The sequence below is a fragment of the Bombus terrestris genome, chromosome 8 (genome assembly GCF_910591885.1).
Source record: "Bombus terrestris chromosome 8, iyBomTerr1.2, whole genome shotgun sequence".
Lineage (NCBI taxonomy): Eukaryota > Metazoa > Arthropoda > Insecta > Hymenoptera > Apidae > Bombus > Bombus terrestris.
The window spans coordinates 4836972-4859674 of record NC_063276.1 but is presented as its reverse complement, the minus strand read 5'-3'; the positions used below and the strand labels follow the sequence as shown (position 1 = coordinate 4859674).

The window sequence follows — 22703 nt, the reverse complement described above, 5'->3', positions numbered from 1 at the left end:
TTTGCATGGGAATGGGTAGAAAGAGAATCGATGCCAGAGGATGATCTCGGCGGATTCTACCGAATTTTTCTTCTTTTCTCTTTCTTTCGTTCCATTGTTTTTTGCTACTTCTCATGCAAATATCATCGGTTGCTATATATTGTCTGAAAAAGTCATAAGCTATCCACTAAATGGAAATTTTCCATTTTTACGAATGAATATGAAGATGCTTGATGTCTTAAATTTGTTCTCATTCCTTGAGAGATGTTTAATTCACGAATCTAATGGAAACCTCGAGTAAGGATCTATTTTGTTAGATTAATTAGAAAATATAATTTACTTTAGAGTAATTTATGTTTGTAACATTGAGATTGGTTTACGTTTGTATCGTTTAATTTCAATTAGGATACATCTTCTAATATTTAATTTTGACCTGTATTTCTGAAGAATTTACGGATTAGGCTGAATGATATAATGCACGATATTTATATCATTGAAATTAAATTAGAATATATCTTGTCATGTTTAATTTCGTCTATATTTCTAAAGAATTTATGGATCAGGGGAAACTACAATGCAACGTATGATGTTCATATCGTTCAAGTTAAATTAGAATATGTGCTGTAATATTTAATTTAATCTAAATTTCTAGAAAATTTATGGGTCAGGAAAAAATATAATAGAAATAGCTCCATAAAGAAGACATCTATTCTTTCCTATTTATCTTTCCCATCTACTTTCTATATCATGTATAGCGTCCAAATATTAAAATCACCTACGCAGGATTTATTGAACTATCAACGTTGTAGTAATAGCCTGTACACGATCATATTGGTCTCACTAGAGAAAATTTTCTTCGATTCAATGAAGATCGGTAAATATAGCGCGTTCGTGAGAAACGATTGAAAATTGAAACGTTTCTCTCGGCTAGTCGTTCCGTGAGCTGTCTCGTCTATTTTTCCAGGCACGGTTCCCGTGTGCCGCTTAAACTTCCCTCCCCTTTCTCTTCGACGAGAAACAAGCCGGTCATTGTGTTAGGCACAATGAAAAGTTCCATTATTGTTAGCAAAGGATCCCGTAACCGGGGCTTATAAGCGTGCAACGAAACAAATTTACGGCGAATAGTAAATTCTCTGTTCTCTTTTCCTCCCTTACCCTCGAGCAACACCGTAAGAAAATTCCGCTCATTCGCGTGCATCGTCAATTTTACTGAATATTCTGAATTATTTCTTGCATGGTATCGTGCATGATTTTTTACAGCAAAACTGTAAGACTCTATTACCAGCTTCTTTTTACGTTAAGGAACAATACTAATTTATCGTATTTGCGGTAGCGCGATGTACTTATGAAAAACACGATGGAAAACCGAAGTACCACGAACGTGAACATTAAAAATTTTAAGACATTAATTTAGTTGAATGAAAAGAGCATGGGAGATGTCGAAAAATGTTTGAAACGAGTACTGTGGAATGTGGAGAAATACATGGTATATTAACCTTTCACCGTGTGATTCTATGACATGGAAAATTTCTCTATTATCAAAAATTATTATTCCATTTTTAATGTTAGGTACGAAAAATGCGCAAACTACAATGAAGTAGAAAAATAATTTCAGCTTTCAGAATTCAGTTGCCTGTTATGAGAATTTCTGTCTTTGTGTTTGAATTAATGTTAATCTGGTTTACAGGGGAAATATAAAAGGCAGAAAGGGGTGTAGAATTCTGAATAAATGGAATAAAATAATTATTCCTACAAATATCGTCAAGATTTCGTTCTGAATTTCTCGTATTACATACAGAATATGTAAACCTTCAGCATTTAGAACCCAAGACGAATAACTTGAAAGATAATAATTTCCGTATCGTTAAATTCGAAAAATTTGTGAATATTCCAAATAAATGAACTTTGGTATAAAATGAAATTCAAAATCACTGGCGCGAAGAAAACGATTCATCAGGTGCGAACGGGGCTTTAATCCTGATGCTGAGTAAGTCTAATGTATAATTATAGGTTCGTTTCGCTGATGTACGTTTCAATTGATTTATTCCACGAAACTGTGCGCGGACATGGACCGCGTAAATTTATTATTATTCACGTTGTTTGCTAACTGGAAATACGTGTTGACGGATTCAATTTTATTTATTCCATTTGCGTAAAGAATTCGAATATGCATTTAATCTAATGACGCGCGCTAAATGCACAAATATTTGGAAAATGTAAGCTAACATTCTCTCATGAGAAACTTTGTATCTCGAGTAAATCGATATCGAACGCTCATCGAGCACGCGTATACTTGAGAATAAATTGCTGGAATTATTAGAAAATATGCCGCCTCTGAACTAAGAGGAATTTCATTTTTCAAGAAGATGGAGCATATCATCACACTTTGGTAAACATGTAAATATTTTAAATAGCCAATATCTCTGCCGGATTCGCGACACTAGTGATCAGACAGCTTGGCACTGATGGATTCTTTCTTAACATATTAAGCATCAAACGATGAAATAGACGGACAAAGTTTCCTAAATGCGATATTCTGAAATAAATATACAGATAAAACAAGTGTACAATACTTAACATACTTATACGAGTGTATAAATGAGGAATTTTTAAAAAGTTTTAAACAATTTTTTAAGACATTGGTCACTAAATCTGGTCTTCTTATGACTGTTCACGATTACTAGATTTTTTTTTGAAATGATTAGAGTAAGATAAATTTCGTGGACTGAGAAATGTTGAACAATATGAGTGCTTTAGATAACATTGCCAGAGAAAAAGAGCGCGAATACAGAATATGATACTTTGTCAAAATTAAATGCTACGGTGTAATATATTTTAATTTATTGCGGGTCTCAGAGTAAAATACATAAAATTCTCGTGGCAGTCAACGTGTTAGTTGTTTCCGAAAAATTAAGTGACATAAAATTTCAAGTACTATACATATGAACTTTCAAGATTGTTTCTTCAAGAGAAAATTACAAACTAAATTCAGCAGATTTTCGTACAAGGACTTTATCGCTAAGTATGTCATCATATAATTAACATAATATTATTTTCGAAATATTCTGTATCTTCGTATGACCAAATGATATGTTATATTACAATCACGCACTCGTATCTTCTACGAAAGGAATCAACTCCACAATGCGAAGAGTGCAACACTCGAAGCACGATAGATCACTCAATCTTCCGAGTTATGGGAAGTAAAACATACTCCGTGAAAAACATTCAGTGAAGCCTTCCTTCAAGGAAAATCTAGCGGATGAAGAAATCCACGAATTGGTAAAATTCATCAAGAAAACCTGGTTAGTCAATAGAATACCATTTAATGTAAAACCACGCTGTTGATACGGCATTAAACTTTGATCTAAAAAGTATGTATATTATAATACACATTTTAACAGAAAGTAAGTTCTACGTTGATGAAAACCAACTGTTGAGTAACAGATAGCACTTTCCTTTCATTTGAAGATATTCTGTATAACTTTCTCAAATAATCATCTCGTACAACGTCAGGGAAGTTGAATATCACTGTAAGAAATGATAAAGAAATTGATTGAAGCAAGAGCGAAAATCAGAAGCGATCTTCCATCTTAAAATCGCCCAAAGTTGCGATAATTATACCGAGGATTCTCTTTTAAAACACGAGATTACGTCGTGAAGGATGAGTAATTAACAATGCGAGATTATAAGCGGAATTTACAGTGGTGGTAAAAATCAACCGATGCTTTTGAAACGAGATGAGCGGCTTGCAAGAGCGCTAGTAGTCAGTATGGGGTGAAAAATGCGGGGGAATCCCGTGATCCGCCGATGGAAAATTACGCACCGTGGATATTATGATGGTGACTAATGCTGGGCGAATAATTAATCCCATTCTTCAACGACGTTGAGCGATATCACGATACGTTTTATGATACTACAGCTAGGATGAGGAGGATAAGAGGGTAGCTTCCTTGGCGATTTAACTGAAAAGTTCACCATAGAAAGGTCCTCCGGTTTTAATTTGAGATAAAGAAGCTTGTAGGGGGAACATATGTATAGTAACAAAAAAAAAGAAGTAATCACATCACCTTTATTTTCTAATAAAGCATCTTTTTTATCAAGTTCTATAAATTTCATTTCTAGAGTACCAAATTTTTGTAGCCATACACATAAAATACGAAATGTGATATACTTGGACATACTAATTAATTAGTACGTAAATGTTGTAATAAATACAATAATGTGCCAATATCTTTTGTAGTCACTGCAAATAATCCTTCTTCTTCCACTACGAGTATATAATGTGGGCAAGATGTATGATAACTGGTGGTAGAAGCAACCGTGCCAAAGGTAATTCCTCGTGAAAAAATAAGTTAAAAATGTAGAATAATATTTTTACATACGAGACAAATCGATTTCGAAGAAAACGATTCTAAAAATCTGCTCGATACACGTATACTAACGTTTTATTAAATCAAAAATGTATTTTAGAGATAACAGGAGTGTTGACGCGTCAACTAAATTTATATTTAATTGTATAAAGTATTCAAATACCTAGTGACGTATAATTCTCTTATTAAAAAGAAAAGAACAGTTACAATTTATATACCAAAAAATTTTCTCATTTGCCATAGCGAAAGGTTTTAAAGCTTTTTCTGAAGAACAGAAAGCAAAATATTATCAGAGATTCGTACAAAAATATAACGGAATGAAAGTATCATGTAAAAGTCACGTAAAACGTAATTTCAGATTCGAATAATTATTTCGTAATAAACCGACGTATCCATCCCACTTAAAAAAAAAAAAAAAAAAAAAATTGCAGGAACAGTACAATTTTAAACGTATGAAAATGAAGGTCTGATTTAATCGGACGCGCGTCGAATTTTTCATATAAATTCAAATTCTTTCATCGATGCGAGAATAATTAATATAGGAGTACCGACCAATATTTTATTAAAACGAACTTTTTATCGAAACGAAAATAATTTGAAATAAAGAGACGCAAGAAAGGAGATCTCCGTATTAAAAAATGCTTCGATTTACTTCGTTTTTTATTCCATGTAACGCGAATCCCACGTGTAACGCGACCTATTTGCACAACGATTTAGAGAATCTATGGAAAAGGAAGCATCTATCTATAAAAAAAATTTGTATTTATTCGCAAAAATAAAATTATGTAGTGTGCGGATTGAATTATGACTACATCCATTATTTTCATCAGTATATCAGTTTTTTAATTTTGTTCATCGTGAAATTAAATATTTTTTCTAGGGTCGTGGAAATAAATTACTATGCAGCAAGTTCAAAAACTAGAATAAAGAGCATGAATCGTTTTTCGAAGCTGAATTTTCGATCCGAATATTAGCTCTTCGGGGACGATCATAGCTGAAATATTGCTTGCCATTAAACCGAGAAACAGCCACGTTTTGTTTCATTTAACGTGTTTGTATCACAGCGAGTTAATCATTTTATCGTCGTGCGACATGAACAAGTTATACCCTTTATAGAATGTTTTTCCACGGTGACAGAGAGTGAAACAGCGAAACAGTTTTTCATTATTATTTCCATGTTTTTTTCATGAGCAATTTTTAAATTTTCTCTTCTGTATAGTACGATGATTTATCTCTCTAATATTATGAGAATATAAATTTCACGGATAATATCGTCCTCCTTATGTCAAAACCATGAATGTGCAAATTTATCCTCTGTTTTCCACTTTTTTAAAAAGTTAAACGAATTGCCTTTCTTTGTCTGCTTACTTTATGCCAAAACTGTTACTAATTTTATGAGTATATTATGGTCTGAGCTTCATTTATGATCTGTAGAATTATCATTTTACCATTTATCATCAAGGTTCATTTTACCTTCAATCATGAAGTACCGAATTAATTGTGAATTTATCGAACCACGAGTTCATGATATTGGCATAAGAGGAATATGCTCTAGTATTCATTTAACTGTCGCGAAATTATTCTCGGCAATTAGTGAAAATTCCTCTATATAAACCTTGTGTGAATCTCAAAATTTATAATAAACTTTATTTTTCATTTTATTCTATTCATGTTAAATGTTTTTCGTTCTCGTTTTTAATACAATCAAAAAGCAAACGAATTAGAAATACAAAATAAAAATGTATAGAATATTTAACTCCCTCTGTAACCAATGCATTTTACTCATCTTTACAACTGATTGGATATTACTGCAATTTCATTTTTTGCCACATAACCTATTTTCAAACAGAATAAGAAGGATTGTGAAAGATAGGTAAGATAAGTTACGTTATTTACAGCGTGCAACAAGTATTCTTTATTATGATCAGTTTTCATGAGAGAACTTTTACCAAATAACTTAACAATTGACATAAAAATTATATATCTATACAAAACTTAAGTTAAGTTAAATCTATATTCGACTTATTCAAAATATGTTTTACACTGTACTGATACATAGCAGCATTGATTTTCTTCAATTTATCGATCTCATCCCTCATCTCGGAAAACTTTTTCGAGGTTACGTCCTTTGATCCGGCCATATCGATATTTTTTTCTGTATACAAATCAAAATCTAAAATGTCTGTTGTATTTCGATCCCTTGAAATCACTTCGATGAAGCTTTCCTTTCCGCTATCGTCCGATATCCTATGTAAATTACATAGTTGTAAACGCGGCTTAAGGTCGGTGACCCGGAAATTGTCGTAGTTTTTCGCGAAGAATGCAGCGGTGATTGGTCCCTTGTGATCGATCGTACGAAGAATCTGACGACTCGCTATGTCCCAGACGTGAACTTCGCCGCTGGTCGAGCCCGACACCAGGTATCGACAATCGATCGATATCGACAATGATACTACGCTCGATTTGTGCCCCTGGAAAACTATCACTCCATCCGAATTTCCGTCATTCCGTACCTGCACATGATGCTCTATTCCACGTGGCGGCTCGTGCAAATTGAATCCATATATGTCACCGTTTGTGCAGCCCACGAATAAATCACTTTCGCGTGCGTTCATGGAAACGGAAGTGAGTGGCACGTCGAACACAAGGGTGAGCAATAGCGATCCGGAGCCTGGGTCGTAAATGTTGCATGTTCGATCGAGAGATACGGAGCACAGTCTTCCTCGCGCGCCAGCATGTCCAAATTGTAGGTCCTTCACTGGCAAAGAGTGATGAGAGAATGCGTGCAATGGCGTAGGATGCTCCTCGTTCAATACACGATACAACGACCACACGAAAATTAATCCGTCCTCGGCGCCACTGGCGAAAATGGAACCGTCTTTGGTGAACGTCAAACAGGTCACTGTTTGGTAATGTTGCGATAAATTCTTTAACAAACGCCCGTTACACAATTGCCAGACGAATAGTTTTTCGGAAATGGCCGCGACCATGTATGCGCCATTGGGCGTGCAATTCAGAGCAGTAACCTTTCCCGGTGTTGTCAGTCTCAGGTTAGATACGGGAGAATGACTGTTCAATGGCCAAACATGTATACGTGGTTTCGTTAAATCCGCACCCACTATATAACTGTCGCTTAAAAGTTGAAGAGTTCTATGACTGAGAGCACCAGCATTTTTATAAGTCGATAAAATTGAACCAGTTCGGTGATCCCACACAGCTGCACTCCAATGTTCACCGCTACTGTCACTAGTTAAAATCACTTCTCTCGTGTCGGCAATTCGCGACATTTTTATTATAGTTTTATTAAATTTAAAAACTGATTATGGTTATTTTAAGTCTTAACATATTTTGGTATAAATCTTTTCCTTCGATCTAGTATCCTCTCTAGTCGAGTTCTAACTTTCCTGTAAACACGTGCGTCACACTAGGTTAGATTTCCACCATAAACCATGGCGCTTTTAGAGTCACTAGTTGAGACTTATTTTAGGTAGTACAGAAACGATTCTATTGGACAGTATAACTTCTCAAGTATCATTCATTCCCATAAAATCTTTTGCTTAAATAATTATAATGACTGAATAAATGATCTTTCTTAACAAATTTTTTTAGTTTAGCGTATTTTTTATGAAACGAATAACTTATATATACAATAATACCATAATAATTTTATGATTGTATATATTTGATATTTTATTATAAATAATAAACTAACGATGAAATTTTCCTTTACCAAAATCTTATTTGTCGATACTTATTTTCCATTCAATTACTTAAGATATGTTACATCATAGTAGGAAGTATCAATGTTGATGATTCATGTTTCAAAACAGATGAGTGTATCAAGCAGAGCTTCCTTGACTGACCTTGAGATAATAGTATTTATATGACGTAATCCTAATCTTGGAGAATCATTAGTAAAACCTTTTTTAAAAATTTGGTTTTGCTATATCAGTCTATTTTAGATTTAGATGATCGGTTCCACCTGATAACAAAACCGATAAGAGGTTACTAGATCGTGAAGTAATATTTGTTTCAATTTTCTCATGGGCTTTCTCGATGATGAATTACAAGAGGTATCAAAACTTTGTCAAAATGTCGTTGATGGTAGCCGTCTCGTTTCTTGTGTTTGTACCATGGTGCGAGTGGAAATAACGTAAGTTTACTTCTAGCGTTTATGATGACTGACTATTACCAGATAACTTCCTAATTAATTCTATTATTTACAAACGTCATAGGAAAACCAAGTTCAAGACCATCGTCGTGTGCATGCAGTTCGCGAAGAACTATCCTAATTGCCCATTGTTACTTGAATTGAAGAGCAAAACTTTATCTGTGAAGTTACTTAATGGTCTAACAGAAGTCTGTGAAAAGGAATGCAAGAAATTGTTGGGAAAGGCACAGGTAAATATTTGAATCTACCAAATCGAACAGTTTCTTATTTATATGAATTTACTATATGAATTTTAATTAATACTGTAGGTGTTACCAATATTGAAATTTATCCGTAATTTCATTGATGAAAATCCCTTGATTTGTTGCTATGATGAAATCTCAACCATAAAAAAACTCTTAGGGGACGATGATGAAATAAAATTGAAACAAAAATATTCTTGTATTGGTTTGAAGATTAAGAAAGAGTTATATTATTTCAAAGCTAAAATCGATGTACCAGATAATTATCCAGTTGCCTGTATAAAGTACGTACCAATGATGACTAAAGACATAAACAAGAAATTTGTATTTCTTTTTAATAATTGTTTTGTTTGTAGATTGGGAGACATAGATACAAATTTTCCTCCACTATTTACACGCCATTTCACAGGTCAAGGAAAGGAATTAGCCAGACAGTGTGTAGAACCACCGCTTAGGAAGAAATCACACACTCCTTTTATTCCCTCACCATCCTTGAAAGTTGTTACATCTTTTCTTATACAGTATGTCTATTTAACAATGTTCATGTTATATTGATATCATTCTTACTCTTTTTTAATATTTTTCTTTTTGTAAATTATATCACCTAGATGTGTAAAGAGTTTGCCACAAGAGCATTGTCAGTCATGCAAACAAAAATGTCTGCCAGAGAATCCAGAAAATGCAGAAACCAACGAAACTGCAGATATGCATGTAGAGAGACTTTACTGTGGACATTTGTTTCACCTACGCTGTCTTGTGACATACATGAAGACTCCTCCATTCCATGGTAATTTCTATTATTGCATCGAATCTCAATTTTCACATTAATGTGATGTAATACTAATGGATAGACTATTTAACGCGAATATTTATGCAATTTTATATTTTTATGAATATAATTAAGAAGTATAACCTAGACAGCACTTAGTTTCATCTACTAAATATTGTAATAAGTACTTTGTTTCCTATATTTTACATATACTTATATATTATATGTATTTTGTAGATTTTTACACACTTATATTTCCAAAAGAAGGCACACATTTTAGTTTCAAATAATATTGTTTATTCTATTGTAGGGGGTAAAAAATGTCCTACATGTGAACAACGTATCTATCATGAAAAATGGGGTGTAAGCGATAAGCTTGCAGAAGAACGTTGGGCTCATCAACAAGCCCGAGCTAGGGAACTAGCAGAGGTAGAAGATTTTTTCAACTGAAATCTACATTTCATTTAAATCATATCTCTAAGTGACTATATTTCCACGAAAGAATGCAATATCACGAACAAAATATTGCTATGGACAACTAGGGAAAAATGAGTGGTGAGGATGGGATGACAAGTATAGGAAAATTTTCAAAATAACATTTATGATTTCACGTGTATCTATGTTCGCGAACAAATGTATATAGGTCAGTGTTAAAAGAAGGTATTTTTAGTACCGTGAAGTTTATTATGATATATATTAAAAGGTTTATATATATGCTTTATAATAACAATTTGCTTGATACGGTGCTAATATTTCGCATTATTCAATTGTTTTTTTTACAATTCTAATATCTTAAAATTTTTGTATGATTGAAGAAAGAATAATTCAATGATTTTGTATAAATTTAGATCTTTAGTCATTTTTATATTGAATATTTGAATTTGTACTTTGGAATAACTAAAGAACTTATTTCATATTACACTGATATTGAAAAGACGTTTTAATTAAAATATTTGAAAGAAGAAAAATCAATTGGAAAATGGTGTTGATATACTACTTATCGTGCGTTAAAGTACTCACCAGTTCGGTTACGAAGTGCCTTTCCATGTTTCACTATTATGACGGGGATAGTACTGAATGTTACTTGTGCGTGTTGTGAAGTGCGTCTTCATATAGTTTTTAATATCTTGATGTTGAATTGAATTGAGTCGTATTATTAATTAACTATCACAGAAAGATATAATATAATTTGTTAATAACTGACAACAATATTCAACCGTTAAAAACCTTCAGTGTCGCAGATGGAATATTCCCCGTGCGAAAAAGGGCGCGATATTTAATGTACTGATTTCAGCGCCACTCGCGGAGTGCAGAATTAATCGATGTTATCAAAACGTCTAATTGCAATTTTTCAAAAACTCTCAAAGCTGGACACCTATTGTATAACAAAACAAATAAAACAATCAATTTTTACTAGTAACTAATAATTAATGTATGAAACAAAAACGAAGTATATTCTTTCTTAACAAAATTGTTTTTTACGTGGAATGACTTATACATTTTTATTTTTGATTGTAATAATAAATACTTGTGGAAGAATGTATTTTACTACGTCAATTTTATTCCAAACGAAAAATATATATTATTTATTTAACTTAAAAGACATGAGAAACTCACATGTATTAATAACGAATAATGTTCATGACCTCAATGTAGTTCTAAATGTAAATTTTTCTTATAATCGATAATCGAAAAATGGTCGATACGGTTTATAGCGGAACCATGGGGGAACGAAACATACAAAGTATTTATCGTATGTATCGACTAGCTATATATACTTTCATGCCTTTGTGTATTTATGACCGTGGTTGTGACATATTATATTGATCCTCGGTACCGACTACGATGATCCTCTATTTATCTCTTTCTCGTACTGGCTTTCACGGCGTAGTTTGTGCGGACATATTTTTATTTGTTCCGTAGTTTGTCTTTCTGTGGACTGGCATTTTTTTCATGTACATTTCAGTCTGGTACGACACGGATGATAGTGTGTTTAGGTGGAGCCACGAAAATACAGAAAATACAGAAAGGTAAACTTTTACGAGTTAACTGGTTATGATAACCTAATTTCAAAATCGTTTATTTGTTCTGAGTGGAGCCTTATATCTTCATTTTCCATTGTGGAATTATTGATCGAAGTTCGTTGAATTTCAGTTGGAACTCCGTTTTTCTTATGTAATTTTAAGTACATACAATGAAAAACATTCATTTTTATCTGAGGTATTTAATGTATTTATCGTTTCAATATCTTATTTAATAATGAAATGATAAATTAATTTTAATGTACAGTACTTAATTTTAAATGGCCTATACATCAGAATTTATAAACGTGGTATATATTCAATGAACTAGATTTTAATCTCGATTCGATAACTAAAGTAACGACATTATCGACTGTTTTGAATAAAAATATTTCTTCACCTAGGAACATTCTCTTATTGAAAATCATTTCAGGCAGTGAAATAAATCGGAAAACAATATTAATCTAATAATTTTCCATTCAGCAAGTGTACTTGCCAGTTATATTTAACTTGGTTACCTATACGATGTAATTACTTTAACATGATTGGCAAGGTTTTTCACGTAGATGCACGTACTTGGTTCTGGCAGACAGCCTGTCAGACTAATTCCCAGTTATCGATTCCACGCATACGTGGAAACGCACCGTTGTGTTGCATTCGTAGGGTGGGTGAACTGTGTCTTTCTTACACGCCGCGTCACCCAAAATATGTTACGAGAAATAATCACTACAGTCAGAATTCTGCATTCTACCAACTTTTATTATAAAAATTTCTCAGTATAAACATTGTTGATAATTCCGTTTTATTCATACAAATAATTGAATAAACAATCTTAAATTATAATATTTTAATACGGTTGTAGTATGACTCCCAGGTCCTTTTGCATAATAATTTAATGATATAATTTCGTTTAATAATATTAGTAAATTAACAAGGTACAATTTGTACGTTATAAATTTCTCTTTCGTGCCAATCTTTATATTTTTATATTCAGTAAGATAAATTATTTTGAAAGTTGTAAAATTAACAACATTTAATAAGAAAATTATTATAAAGATCTCCTAAAACTTTTAATCGTCTTATCTATATTAACTACAAATATCGATTAAATTTCAAATTTGCGAAATGAATATTGTTTCCTGACAATCAAGTCTAGAGTTATAATGATACTCAATAACTTCATGATAAAGGTAATTTCATGATACTACGCATAAAATCAGAAGCTACAAGTTTTCTTCATTCATATTCAATTTTACTTCTAACATTTAATTTGTTCTATGATTAAACTTCTTAATGTTGTATAGAAAAATTTATCAACATAAATAATTTGTAACTTACAATTTACAAAATTTCATTAATCATATTAGTTCCATTGTGTAAGACGGCGATCATTCATTACACTTAACTAATCGTCTTTTATCTACAGAATAAATTGAACAATTTTGTCCTTTTGAATATTTGGGTGGGAGGGGCTATAAGCTCACAAAATTGATAAAATTTAAAATTGTAAAAATCCATAAAATGTACGTGATATGCAGAAACATATAAAATACCAAAAGTGTAGTACTCATTGTAATATTTAGTGGGAGAAATAAATTTTATAGATTCCATTTGCCTAATTGGGTACAAAGAAATAGATATTTGCATAATTAATAGTAATTTATATTTCTTTAAATAGGTGTTATATGTTTAGTAATATGTTTAGATGGATGGTATTGGACCCGTTTATGGAACTCTCCTGGGTGGAACAGTTTTAAGCAACAGTATAACTGTCCTCGATAGAGCGTTCCTCGCACGGCCATCGAAGAATTCGCGATTCCGGTGTCGCGGCCGAATTTCGGGGATCGTCCTTGTACGCCGACGGCGATCTATCCCCCGGCTATGCATGTACCAGGGTCGTATTATACACACGATACACCTATAATTGCGCGTAGGGCAGCTTCGTCGTAACGCTTCGTGGATCGATAGCTGGGAAATGGCCGGAAGCCAAGTCCGACGACGTCGTTTCGAGTTTTGCCGTTGTCACTGTATGAGACCTAACCCCTTTCTTCAATGTCCCACTTGTATCGGTCATCCCCCAACGCAGAGCCCCTTCCTACACCCTTCTTCTTTCTTCTCAAAGCGAAACAACTTTCTTTCCTTCGAGATGCATGGAGATTGGTCATAAGTTATGTGAACACCTTGTTCGATTTGTTTTAATAATACGAGATGTTAGCAGAATGTATGAGTTCGTGGGAAATTAGCAATCGTTAAATGTTAACGTTGGTAAGTGTTTAGAACATTGGAATTTGATATTTTTATAGGCTGGAGTTTGTAGAATCTTTCATTCTTGAAAGCAGCAATCTTTCAATTTTTACGCTTGTCAGAGTTTGGAATTTGTAAAATTTTAAATTGCCGAAGACCGGAACTTGTTAATTTCTAGAATTTCTCCAGGATGAAATGTCTCCAAGTTTAAATGGTTGTAGGTTAAAATTCGTATGTTCCTGAATGTTCAAAGATTGAATTTAAGATGCTTATAGCGTTAGATATATTGGAAAAGATTGAAATCCAATCTCAGAATATTTTTTGAGATACATTGTAACAAATATTGGCAATATAATAGGGCTATTATGTATCTTCTGTTTTTCTACTATTCTTTCGGTGAATTTAATGAGCACACAGGAAGCCTGCTACCAATTATGACATTCGAACGCGGGTTTAAAAGCAACAGCGGTTTTTTCACCTGCTCCCTCGAGAGTCTCGTTGTTTGTCTTTCTTTGTGTGTTCAATCATAGACGTTTGGGCGAGTCGCGACCCGGCCTGTGGAATAGGCGTAAAGCGGGATGCCGCTCATCCCAGTTTCTTTAAATCCTCAAGGGCAGCAGCGAGGAAAACACCCCCTGGTGAAATAGCGATATCGAAATATGACGCAATGTTTAACCAATAGGGTGCACTAAGGAATAATACATACATTGTTTTTTCTTCCTTACGGCTTGTTCATTCCCTTTATCTATTTAATTACAAGAAGATTTTGTTTCTTTTTCAAACAAAGTAAATACCTGTATTCTTGTTTTTAAGTACAGGCAAAATGTTGCAATTTAATTATAAAATAATAACACGTGAAACTACAATAAACATCTGAACAATAGCAACCAAGATTAAACCAAATTTCTGTATAACACACATTATATATGAGCGCTAAGATCATAGTACTCTATATCACTTCTAATTTTCATAAAATGGTATGTTCTATGCTTATTATTGTAAAACATTGATCATGTTTTTTAAAGAGATTGCATATTCCAGATTGCTGGTACTTTTAAATATCAAATGTTGAAATATGTGAGTGAATCCGCTATATAATCATCGATTTGAAAAATATTCCAGTAGAACTGCACTTACTTTACTCGAGCTAAATTCCAATCTACATAAACGCCGAATGCCAAGAACAATTTTCTACGTTATACACCAAATTATATTCTAAGCGGTGATATCATTTTCTAGCAATAATATGTTTCATATAATATATATATACATGTAGATACAAAGTTTCTAAGAGCATTCGAATACTTTTGTGAGTCACAGTGTATGAACGCCAAATGCCAGGGCCAATTTTCTACATAAATCGACGCCTCCGTGACGATATTCTGGCAATACCAGTGAAGAAAATAGGAAGTTGAATGAGTTCTGCAACGTTCAGTAGCCATTGGCAGTGACGAAAACATCAAAGACGCCGTACGACCTCTCTGTCTATCTCTCGTCCTTACACAGACCAAGTAACCGTACGTTCTAAAGAGTTCCCTCGGTCACAGTAGGGAGGATTCCTTATCCTGGGGATCTGAAAGGCGACGGCTGGCCGCACAACGGAAAGAAAAGAAGAAAGGTGGATCGTGGCGCGTGCCACACGAAGGGTGACCACACCGTGGCTGCTTTTTATTTTGCGGAAGATCGAGTCCACGTATTCCTTTCACCATGGACAATGGGATCGTGCCCGAAGGACGTATCAACTCACAGCCGAAGGCAACGAGCATCGTAAATGATCCATAGAACACAGCTGCGCGTGTCTTTCCATTTCCACGAAATTTCTTCCTTAAATGCGTGATTTTCAACATACGTCGCTGACCATCTTGCATTTGTTCGTAATACGATTGGAAGGAAGAGATTTAAAAATTGAGTAAGAAAGAAGAGGATGGAGAGAGAATTAAGAGACTGCTGTATGCAACTAAAGTAACCAGCAAGCTAATTCCAAGAGAGAAATCACGTACAGAAATTCCGATCTGCAAGTGAAGCAAGGCGAAGGAACGGAACGCCATAAACAAGTCTCTCGTTCTTAATCAGGACCATCTATCGTCGAAACGGCTTTCCAGTCGTCAGCACGCATCAAGAAAATCCATACTTCAATTGCTAAGGACACTAACCCCGTCGCTAACCCAAATATCACCAAACTAAATCTAAACTCTGATCACTAGACTGTGAATGTTTATGCAAATTCATATTTTTATGAACACGACTAAAGAAACGGGATCTAAATAGGAATTTGTTCTACCAATGAAGTATTATAATTAGAATAGATACTATACTTTCTCTGCTTCTATGTATTATCCGTTTGTTGTTTCTTTATTATTTGAATATATTTAAATAATTTTGATATTCCTTATCTTTAGCCATTGCGTGTGTTCTATGTATTTCTGTACCTTTAAACGTCTCATAAATACCAAAATATCTACATATTTTCAATATACACATACATATATCCAGGTATTTCGACATTTTATATTTATATATATTTTAGCAATTTCAAATCTCCCTGTTTGCCTGAAAATCGACAAATCACAGTTATTAATTCACCAACAAGCAAACTACCAGAATCGCCAGTCAATGAGTCAAGCACGCGAATATTGCGACACCATAGAGTCCTTGTGACAATAGACTCTGGCAGCCGCAACAACAAGTTGCAACCACCTGGCGAGGGCGATGCCGGCCACCCAGTGGCCTCCAGGTGCTCTCGAAACCCCCTGTCTCGTCCCGCATGCCTGCTGCCAAACTGCGAACTTTGTCGTTCATTGGGAAAAAAGGATCGTCGTTCGAAAAATGATCACGAGACACCGTGTATCTCTCTTGTACGTCCCTGTCTATGGCACTGGGGGGCAACGGTATCGTTCTGGAACACGCGCGAATCAACGTTCCAAAATCGATACGTACATCTGCCGCAACGTAGAGTCTATTGACTCCTCTGGCTGCTCGGAGCATCTCCAAGGCGACTCAGGATGGAACGCGCGGCGTGTCCCGCTTTCCACGGAAATCTCGCGGGAGAACAGACGGTTCTCCTGATGCTGGCGACTCTTTGGTTTATTGGCATTGTAGGAGGAAACGATATAGCGTGGCTATAAAATGAATTTAGACGGGCAGTTAAGGTTTAAACGTTCCAGTGCTGGAACGTGTAATTGCTACATTACTAATTACTGCAGATCCCTATGCATTTATAAGAATTTTAAACGTGTACAAATGCAGAGAATATAGGAAACTGTATAAATTATCCAAAATATAGCATTTCTTTATGATGCTTAACAGGCAAAATAATTTTTTATTGTTTCATAATTTTTTTATATTCATAAAAATATAAATCTGCATACGTATTTGCAGCTCAGTAGTTGGAGAATTTCTTGGAGAACACCTTGAAAACTTTTCAGCTTCGTGTTAATTTGATTCTAAGGAAAAAAGTATTTTGCCTAGTTTTGCGTATTACTTACGTTTTAGATGTCCTATACGTACAGTTCCTATTTAATTGCCACGTTCCGCAGAGTCTGAGAACGTTTCTGCAATATATTTTCTTGTTTAGAGAAAAAGTACGTAGTATAATTCAATAAATTTTTTTTATAGAAGACGGAAGTGGTTTCTGGAACGAGGATGGAGGATGTGAGAGGAAAATATTTGGACTGCCCTAGCTTCAGATTGGAACGGTACGTCCTTTCTTGGATTACGTCAGATTGCAGAAAACATTCGTCACGATTACGTCAGATTACAAAATTTTACACGCTTTACACGTTCATAACTATTAGGGATTATCAAGGGACTGATTACTCGACTAGAATTATTTTTTTATGCAAGTGAAAGAAGCCCAGAATACATAGTAAAAGTTTTGTAAAGTCATCTACAAGAGTCAGGAGAAAAATAATTAATTATTTTACAATAAGATTCGCAATCTTTGGATCCAAACTCCGTTGAGAAAAATTCTATGCGGATGTTGATGCATTTATGGAAAGATAAAATGATCGTTGTAATATTTAAAGGGGTGTGATTGTAAAAACATAAATTTGCAACATGATACAAAGATCCACAGACCAGTTATAATATTTCGAAAACGGGCTGTACAGTGTGTAGACTTTTGTGACTGATTGCACGTCTTGCAGGTACAAAACGTGGTTTGTGACGAATGGAACTGCTCATTTTTGTGAATACCGTGATTTATGGTATGGCTTGTTATGGAGATGCTTGATAACGAGTTACGAGAGTTTTATAATTGGTCGCTTCTGGAGTTTGAGTTCGACTGATTGCATCATTTTATTTCGCCGGTGAGCCATTTTCTGGAGACTTGAATACATCGTTCGTAATAGGCAATCCGACAAAAAGGCGTTTCACTTGTGCCGGTTACCGTGTGCCAACTCCGGGAAAAATGGGCAAAAAGTTGCGACAGATTTTTATGGGTCGCGGTCAACTTTGACCTAAGTACGAATTATGTTATTTACCGCAGTAATAACTTTATCGCATCTAAAGTACCAAGTTTAACAGTGCACGTAGTAATAAGTTCATTATACCAATTAATTAAAATGTTCCAATATATACGATTATGTGATAGATCTTTCTTTTAATAACGAAATAAATTGAATAAAACATTTTACAATGAGATATGCAGTCGTTTACAGTGGAATCTTATAGTAGTCCCCAGGACACTATAGTCTTTTTAAAAGTTACCTTGAGATGTACTGTTCCATAAGTTGAAAAAACCTTATCGCACGCTACAAATTTCGATTAGATTTTTCACAGGAAAAATAATCTCGTTTGGCTATTTATTAATTGATGCAAAAAATGTAATTAATCCATTCAATGTATACTCGAACAAAGAAATTATGTTATTGTTTTAAGGAACGTGGAAAACAAACGCAAATTGAGTTTGCAACAGTGTTTGATTAGAATGTGAACTTCAATTGCAATTTTTCAGGCCAAGAATTTCTAACTATAAATTATGTATAATTTTTCATCTGAGTTAACAATTAACGTTGCTTTAAATAGCTATCAAAAAAGATTATAAAACAAGGGATTACATAAAATTGTATGTGGATATTGCGACGTAATAATGGATGATTATTCAACATCATCCCCCGGAACAAGCGAATTTTACAAAATGCCAATTGCAACGCAATTCTCTCATCGATGCAGGCTATTAGTTTCCGCGATCGATCCGTGTCACACGACACCGCCGTTCATGGTACACCATTCATGTATCCTGCTGTAAAAAGAGAATACGTATCCGTTCGTCCACGAAGAAAAGGCACGACCCTGTCTAGGTACTATGAAACGGTCAGAACCACCACATCTACACACCCTCTGAACCTCGACTAAGACAAAGACAGTATTATCGAAGGAAGGAAGTTAGACAATAGTGAGAGGAAAGAAAATTGGAAGAAAGAAAATGAAAGAAACATAAGAAAGGCTACATCAAGATGTATCTCAGTACCACGGAAGGATTTAGGGGAAGAAAGGTAGTAGTTATAGTGCGATAAAGGGAAAGAGTCTAATCAATCAAGAGAACTAAGAAATTGCAGAGAGGATATTAAGGAGCAGGTAAGAAAATAGAAATGGTTTAAATTCTAAGGAAAAAATAGAGATGAACAAGGCAGCACTAGTCGACGAATTAATGGTAAGAAACGTGTAAAATAATATTAACATGTAATAGGATCTAGAAGGGCAAAGATAGAAGTTACAATGTAAAGGAGAGAGAAAGAGAAAGAGCTGAATGTAAGAAATGAGCGAAACATGATATAATGTATCTAAGAAACTATCTCAGTCAGAATACAATGGCTACAGAAAGTACTGTTACACCGATGTATTTATTATAGCGTTACTAATTAATTAGATCCAAGTATATTAAATTTCCTCTTATTCGTAAGTATCCTGTCTTCAAAAAATTTAATACTACAGAATGAAACGTATAGAGGTATGATGGAAAAATGTTGCACTGGAAGATAAGGCTACGTACCACTGTAAAGAAGAACATCTTAGACAAAAAAGAGAGAGAAAAAAAAAATACAACACTACGTACAAGAAAAGCAAAAAAATAAAGGAAAGAACAAAAGCAAGCGGCTCGTAAAGATACGTATAATGTAAAAAAGAAACGTAAGGAGATAACACGAGAGAAAGAAAGAGAGTGCGAGTATAGCAGCGCTTGATGGCACACAGGTCGGCAACGAGGGGGTGGTTTCGAGACGTCGCGTTGCGGGGCATCGATTTCGGGCCAGGCCGATGGCATCGGCGGGGTATCGAGGGGCGTCCCGACGTGCTGTTGGAGCGCGTCGCGGCGCTGCTGTATACCCGAAAGTACGAGTCGACCGACAGAGCCGCGCTTCTCTCCGTTCTCGAGCCATCTCCAACTACCACCAACGATACATACACACTCCAACCTCGAAACTGCCTATCCTGTTTCATCTTACCAAGTTGGAGGAAGAAAGAACGAAAGCTGAGCCGCGCGCGCGCGCTCGTGTTTGCCGCCTGCGCGCGAGTCGAACGTGTGGCCGAAGAGAGCGTTGCGGGCCTCGCACGAGCTCGCCACGGACGTAGCCGAACCGCTTAGCAGTCGCGCGACCAGAGACCACCGCGTCGTGGTGCTGCCAGCCTCGAGTGCCTTGCCTGGCTTAGACAGCGACAGACTTGGCCTCTACTACTGGCTGGTACTGACGTTGCCGCACACGACACGACACGCGGCCAGTGTGTCCACACCGGCTCAGTACACTTGGAAGACTCCGCCAGAACGGATCAGGCATTCGTGTTTCTCTTTCGAGTCACGATTTTCAAGTTCGTCGAATTTCTTTCAATAAAAATATACACGTGTATACATAAATATAGCTATAAACGTATGAAACAATTGGTATTTCGGAGGCACACGAGCTAAAAAGGAAGATACTATATATAGAGATATTTAGAATAATCGAACGATAATAGGGAATGAAATGGCAAAGTGAAGCGGTTTTGATCAATTAACAAAGTGAAGACGTTAGACACGAGATAGACACGGGTAGACGTGACTTGAGTTTCGTATACGAATGCGTGGTGTATCCGGATGCGCCGGTGCACCACCAGCTGCAGCTGCCAGTGCCGCTACTACCGCCACTGCTACCAGCACCGGCGGTGCTGCCTAGCGCTGCCGCCGTCGTCGTCGCCGCTGTCTCGCTGGTGCTGCTGCCGCTGGCAGAGGCTCGCAGAGGTGTCCACCTCGTGGCAGTCGACACTTCCTGCCGGACGGTGGTAGTGTCCAGGCGCGCTGGACACACGACGAGCCGCAGCCGGTCGCTGCTGCCGTTGTTCGAACGTTGTGAGGATTAAGACGTGGAAGAGCCGGCCGTGGAACAGGAGACGAAGGAAGAAAGAGAGAAAGAAAGAAGGGAATTGATAAGGGAAGAAGGTAGAAGTGTGTGACAGAAGGTGATGCGTGACACACACGGTGCTCTGTGAACTACGGCTCTCAACTGTACGAGAAGAACGTTTTTTTTTTTGTTAGTGTAACAGAGGAAGAAAGAGGGAGAGAAAAAGAATTCGCGTGGGCAACGAAAAGAAAAGAAAAAAGGAGAGGAAGGAAAAAAGAGGAAAAAGGGTTTGACTAGCGAGTGCGACGAACCCTTTCGCTACTCCCTTACACGCACGGGGCCGCACACTCGTGCACGTATACCGCGAGAGCCGCGACGTGTCGCCGGTAATATAGCGTGTACGCTTTCGTTTAGAGGGTTTCTTCCCTCCGACGTCGACGCGCGTAGGAGTGCCGGGTCGCACGCGGTGCCTCCTCTTCATCGACGTCGAGTCCCGTCGGGGTGTCTACACCTTACTTCCTTCTCCATTCGTGTTTCCACCGATTCTCCAAGTGAAACCAACGTATACGTACACTAATACGCGAAACAATTACAAAAATGAAAGCACCAGTGATCTATCTCGAACACCCATAAGAATACTAAAACTCAACCTATATATATATATATGTATATGTATGTATTCTGATTAAAAAACGTATATAAATAACCTACATCAAAGAAGCATCGAATAACTTGAAAAAAACGATTGAAACACAAGTTCATCGATTAGATCCTAAACTGTAAGAACGAAACACACAACGAAGAAGGGAGAGACAAGCTTTCTGTAAAAATTCTGAAGGGAAAGAAGAGGAAGAAGAAGAGAAAAGGATCACGAGTTGGTGGTTGGTGCCGGGTGTGCTGGTGGTGATTCGGCTTGCGCCAGGTTGTGGTGATGCCTCGCGGCCGCGGATCCTTGAGATCGCTGGGTGTCGTAGGTAAGGACACCGCTGGTGGAGCCGCAGTCCCGGTTTCGTACGGCGTCGTTGCGACGAGGACACGCTGACGAGTGCAGCCCCCGGTGGCACGGCAGTGGTCGCTCCTGCAGGCCATGTATTACGGTCCGGTAATCGACCGTACAATCGGCAGCAGCTGCAGTGCCAGCGACCTTCAGCAGCCGCGATCACCACGGCCACGACGACGTAGACGCGTTGCCGCGGCGCCCGGCGTCGCGGACGACGCCGACAACGAGGACGAACTTCAGTATCACGAGCCGGCGTACGTTGTCCTCGATGTGCAATCGAACGAGAAAAATGGTCATCGGATTGGTTGTCACGCCGCTCCGAGGCCTGGCAGAAGACGAACCGGCGGAAACGCGATTAGGATACTGCTACTCGCCACTGCCGCTGCCTTCTTCGCACTCGCCGTCTCTCCTGGTAAGTTTTAAGATTATTTCAATCACTGTCTCTCTGATTCCGTGGAGATTCGATTGTTTCTTCAGATTGATTCTTAGTAAGTCCTGGGAAAATTTGTGGTTCCTTGTTCTATGATAATTTGCTTCCGAAAGATGGAACAGAGAAGAGACCGGATTTGTATTTTGTATAGTTTGTGATTA

At 36.4% G+C, this 22703-nt stretch overlaps 3 protein-coding genes and 1 long non-coding RNA gene across 7 annotated transcripts in view; 3 read left to right on the top strand and 1 right to left on the bottom strand.

Annotated features, from left to right (window-relative positions):
• Nucleotides 1-6243: 6243 nt before the first annotated feature.
• On the bottom strand, nt 6244-7938 carry LOC100650158 (WD repeat-containing protein 18). Its single transcript, XM_003397132.4, has one exon. It carries the CDS (start codon nt 7637-7639, stop codon nt 6353-6355), a length of 1287 nt encoding a protein of 428 aa, XP_003397180.2. The 5' UTR covers nt 7640-7938; the 3' UTR covers nt 6244-6352.
• A 148-nt stretch (nt 7939-8086) lies between these two features.
• On the top strand, nt 8087-11077 carry LOC100650040. Its single transcript, XM_003397131.4, has 6 exons — nt 8087-8505; nt 8588-8753; nt 8832-9049; nt 9122-9286; nt 9374-9552; nt 9845-11077. The coding sequence occupies exons 1-6, from the start codon at nt 8396-8398 to the stop codon at nt 9982-9984; spliced, it is 978 nt and encodes a 325-aa protein (XP_003397179.1). The 5' UTR covers nt 8087-8395; the 3' UTR covers nt 9985-11077.
• Nucleotides 11078-11550: 473 nt separating this feature from the next.
• Nucleotides 11551-18440, top strand: LOC125385549. Its single transcript, XR_007224959.1, has 3 exons — nt 11551-11564; nt 17415-17494; nt 17945-18440. It is a non-coding gene; the product is annotated as an uncharacterized LOC125385549 (long non-coding RNA).
• A 1853-nt stretch (nt 18441-20293) lies between these two features.
• Nucleotides 20294-22703, top strand: part of LOC100649734 (protein kinase C-binding protein NELL1) — an 88587-nt gene continuing 86177 nt past the window's right edge. For 2 of the 4 annotated variants that reach the window (XM_048408093.1, XM_020864171.2), the window contains exon 1: nt 20295-22524. In XM_048408093.1, coding sequence (XP_048264050.1) covers nt 22200-22524 — 325 coding nt within the window. In that variant the 5' untranslated portion in view covers nt 20295-22199. Of the gene's footprint in view, nt 22525-22703 lie in introns of all 4 variants that reach the window. The other 2 variants (XM_048408091.1, XM_048408092.1) reach the window with 2 other exon arrangements.

What these genes read in the sequence shown, in the direction of transcription:
- LOC100650158 (XM_003397132.4), bottom strand. Translation starts at nt 7,639, where the DNA reads ATGTCGCGAATTGCCGACACGAGAGAAGTGATTTTAACTAGTGACAGT.
- LOC100650040 (XM_003397131.4), top strand. Translation starts at nt 8,396, where the DNA reads ATGGGCTTTCTCGATGATGAATTACAAGAGGTATCAAAACTTTGTCAA. An exon ending in ATGGTGCGAGTGGAAATAAC is followed by an intron (nt 8,506 to 8,587) that starts GTAAGTTTACTT and finishes CAAACGTCATAG; the next exon opens with GAAAACCAAGTTCAAGACCA. An exon ending in GTTACATCTTTTCTTATACA is followed by an intron (nt 9,287 to 9,373) that starts GTATGTCTATTT and finishes TATATCACCTAG; the next exon opens with ATGTGTAAAGAGTTTGCCAC.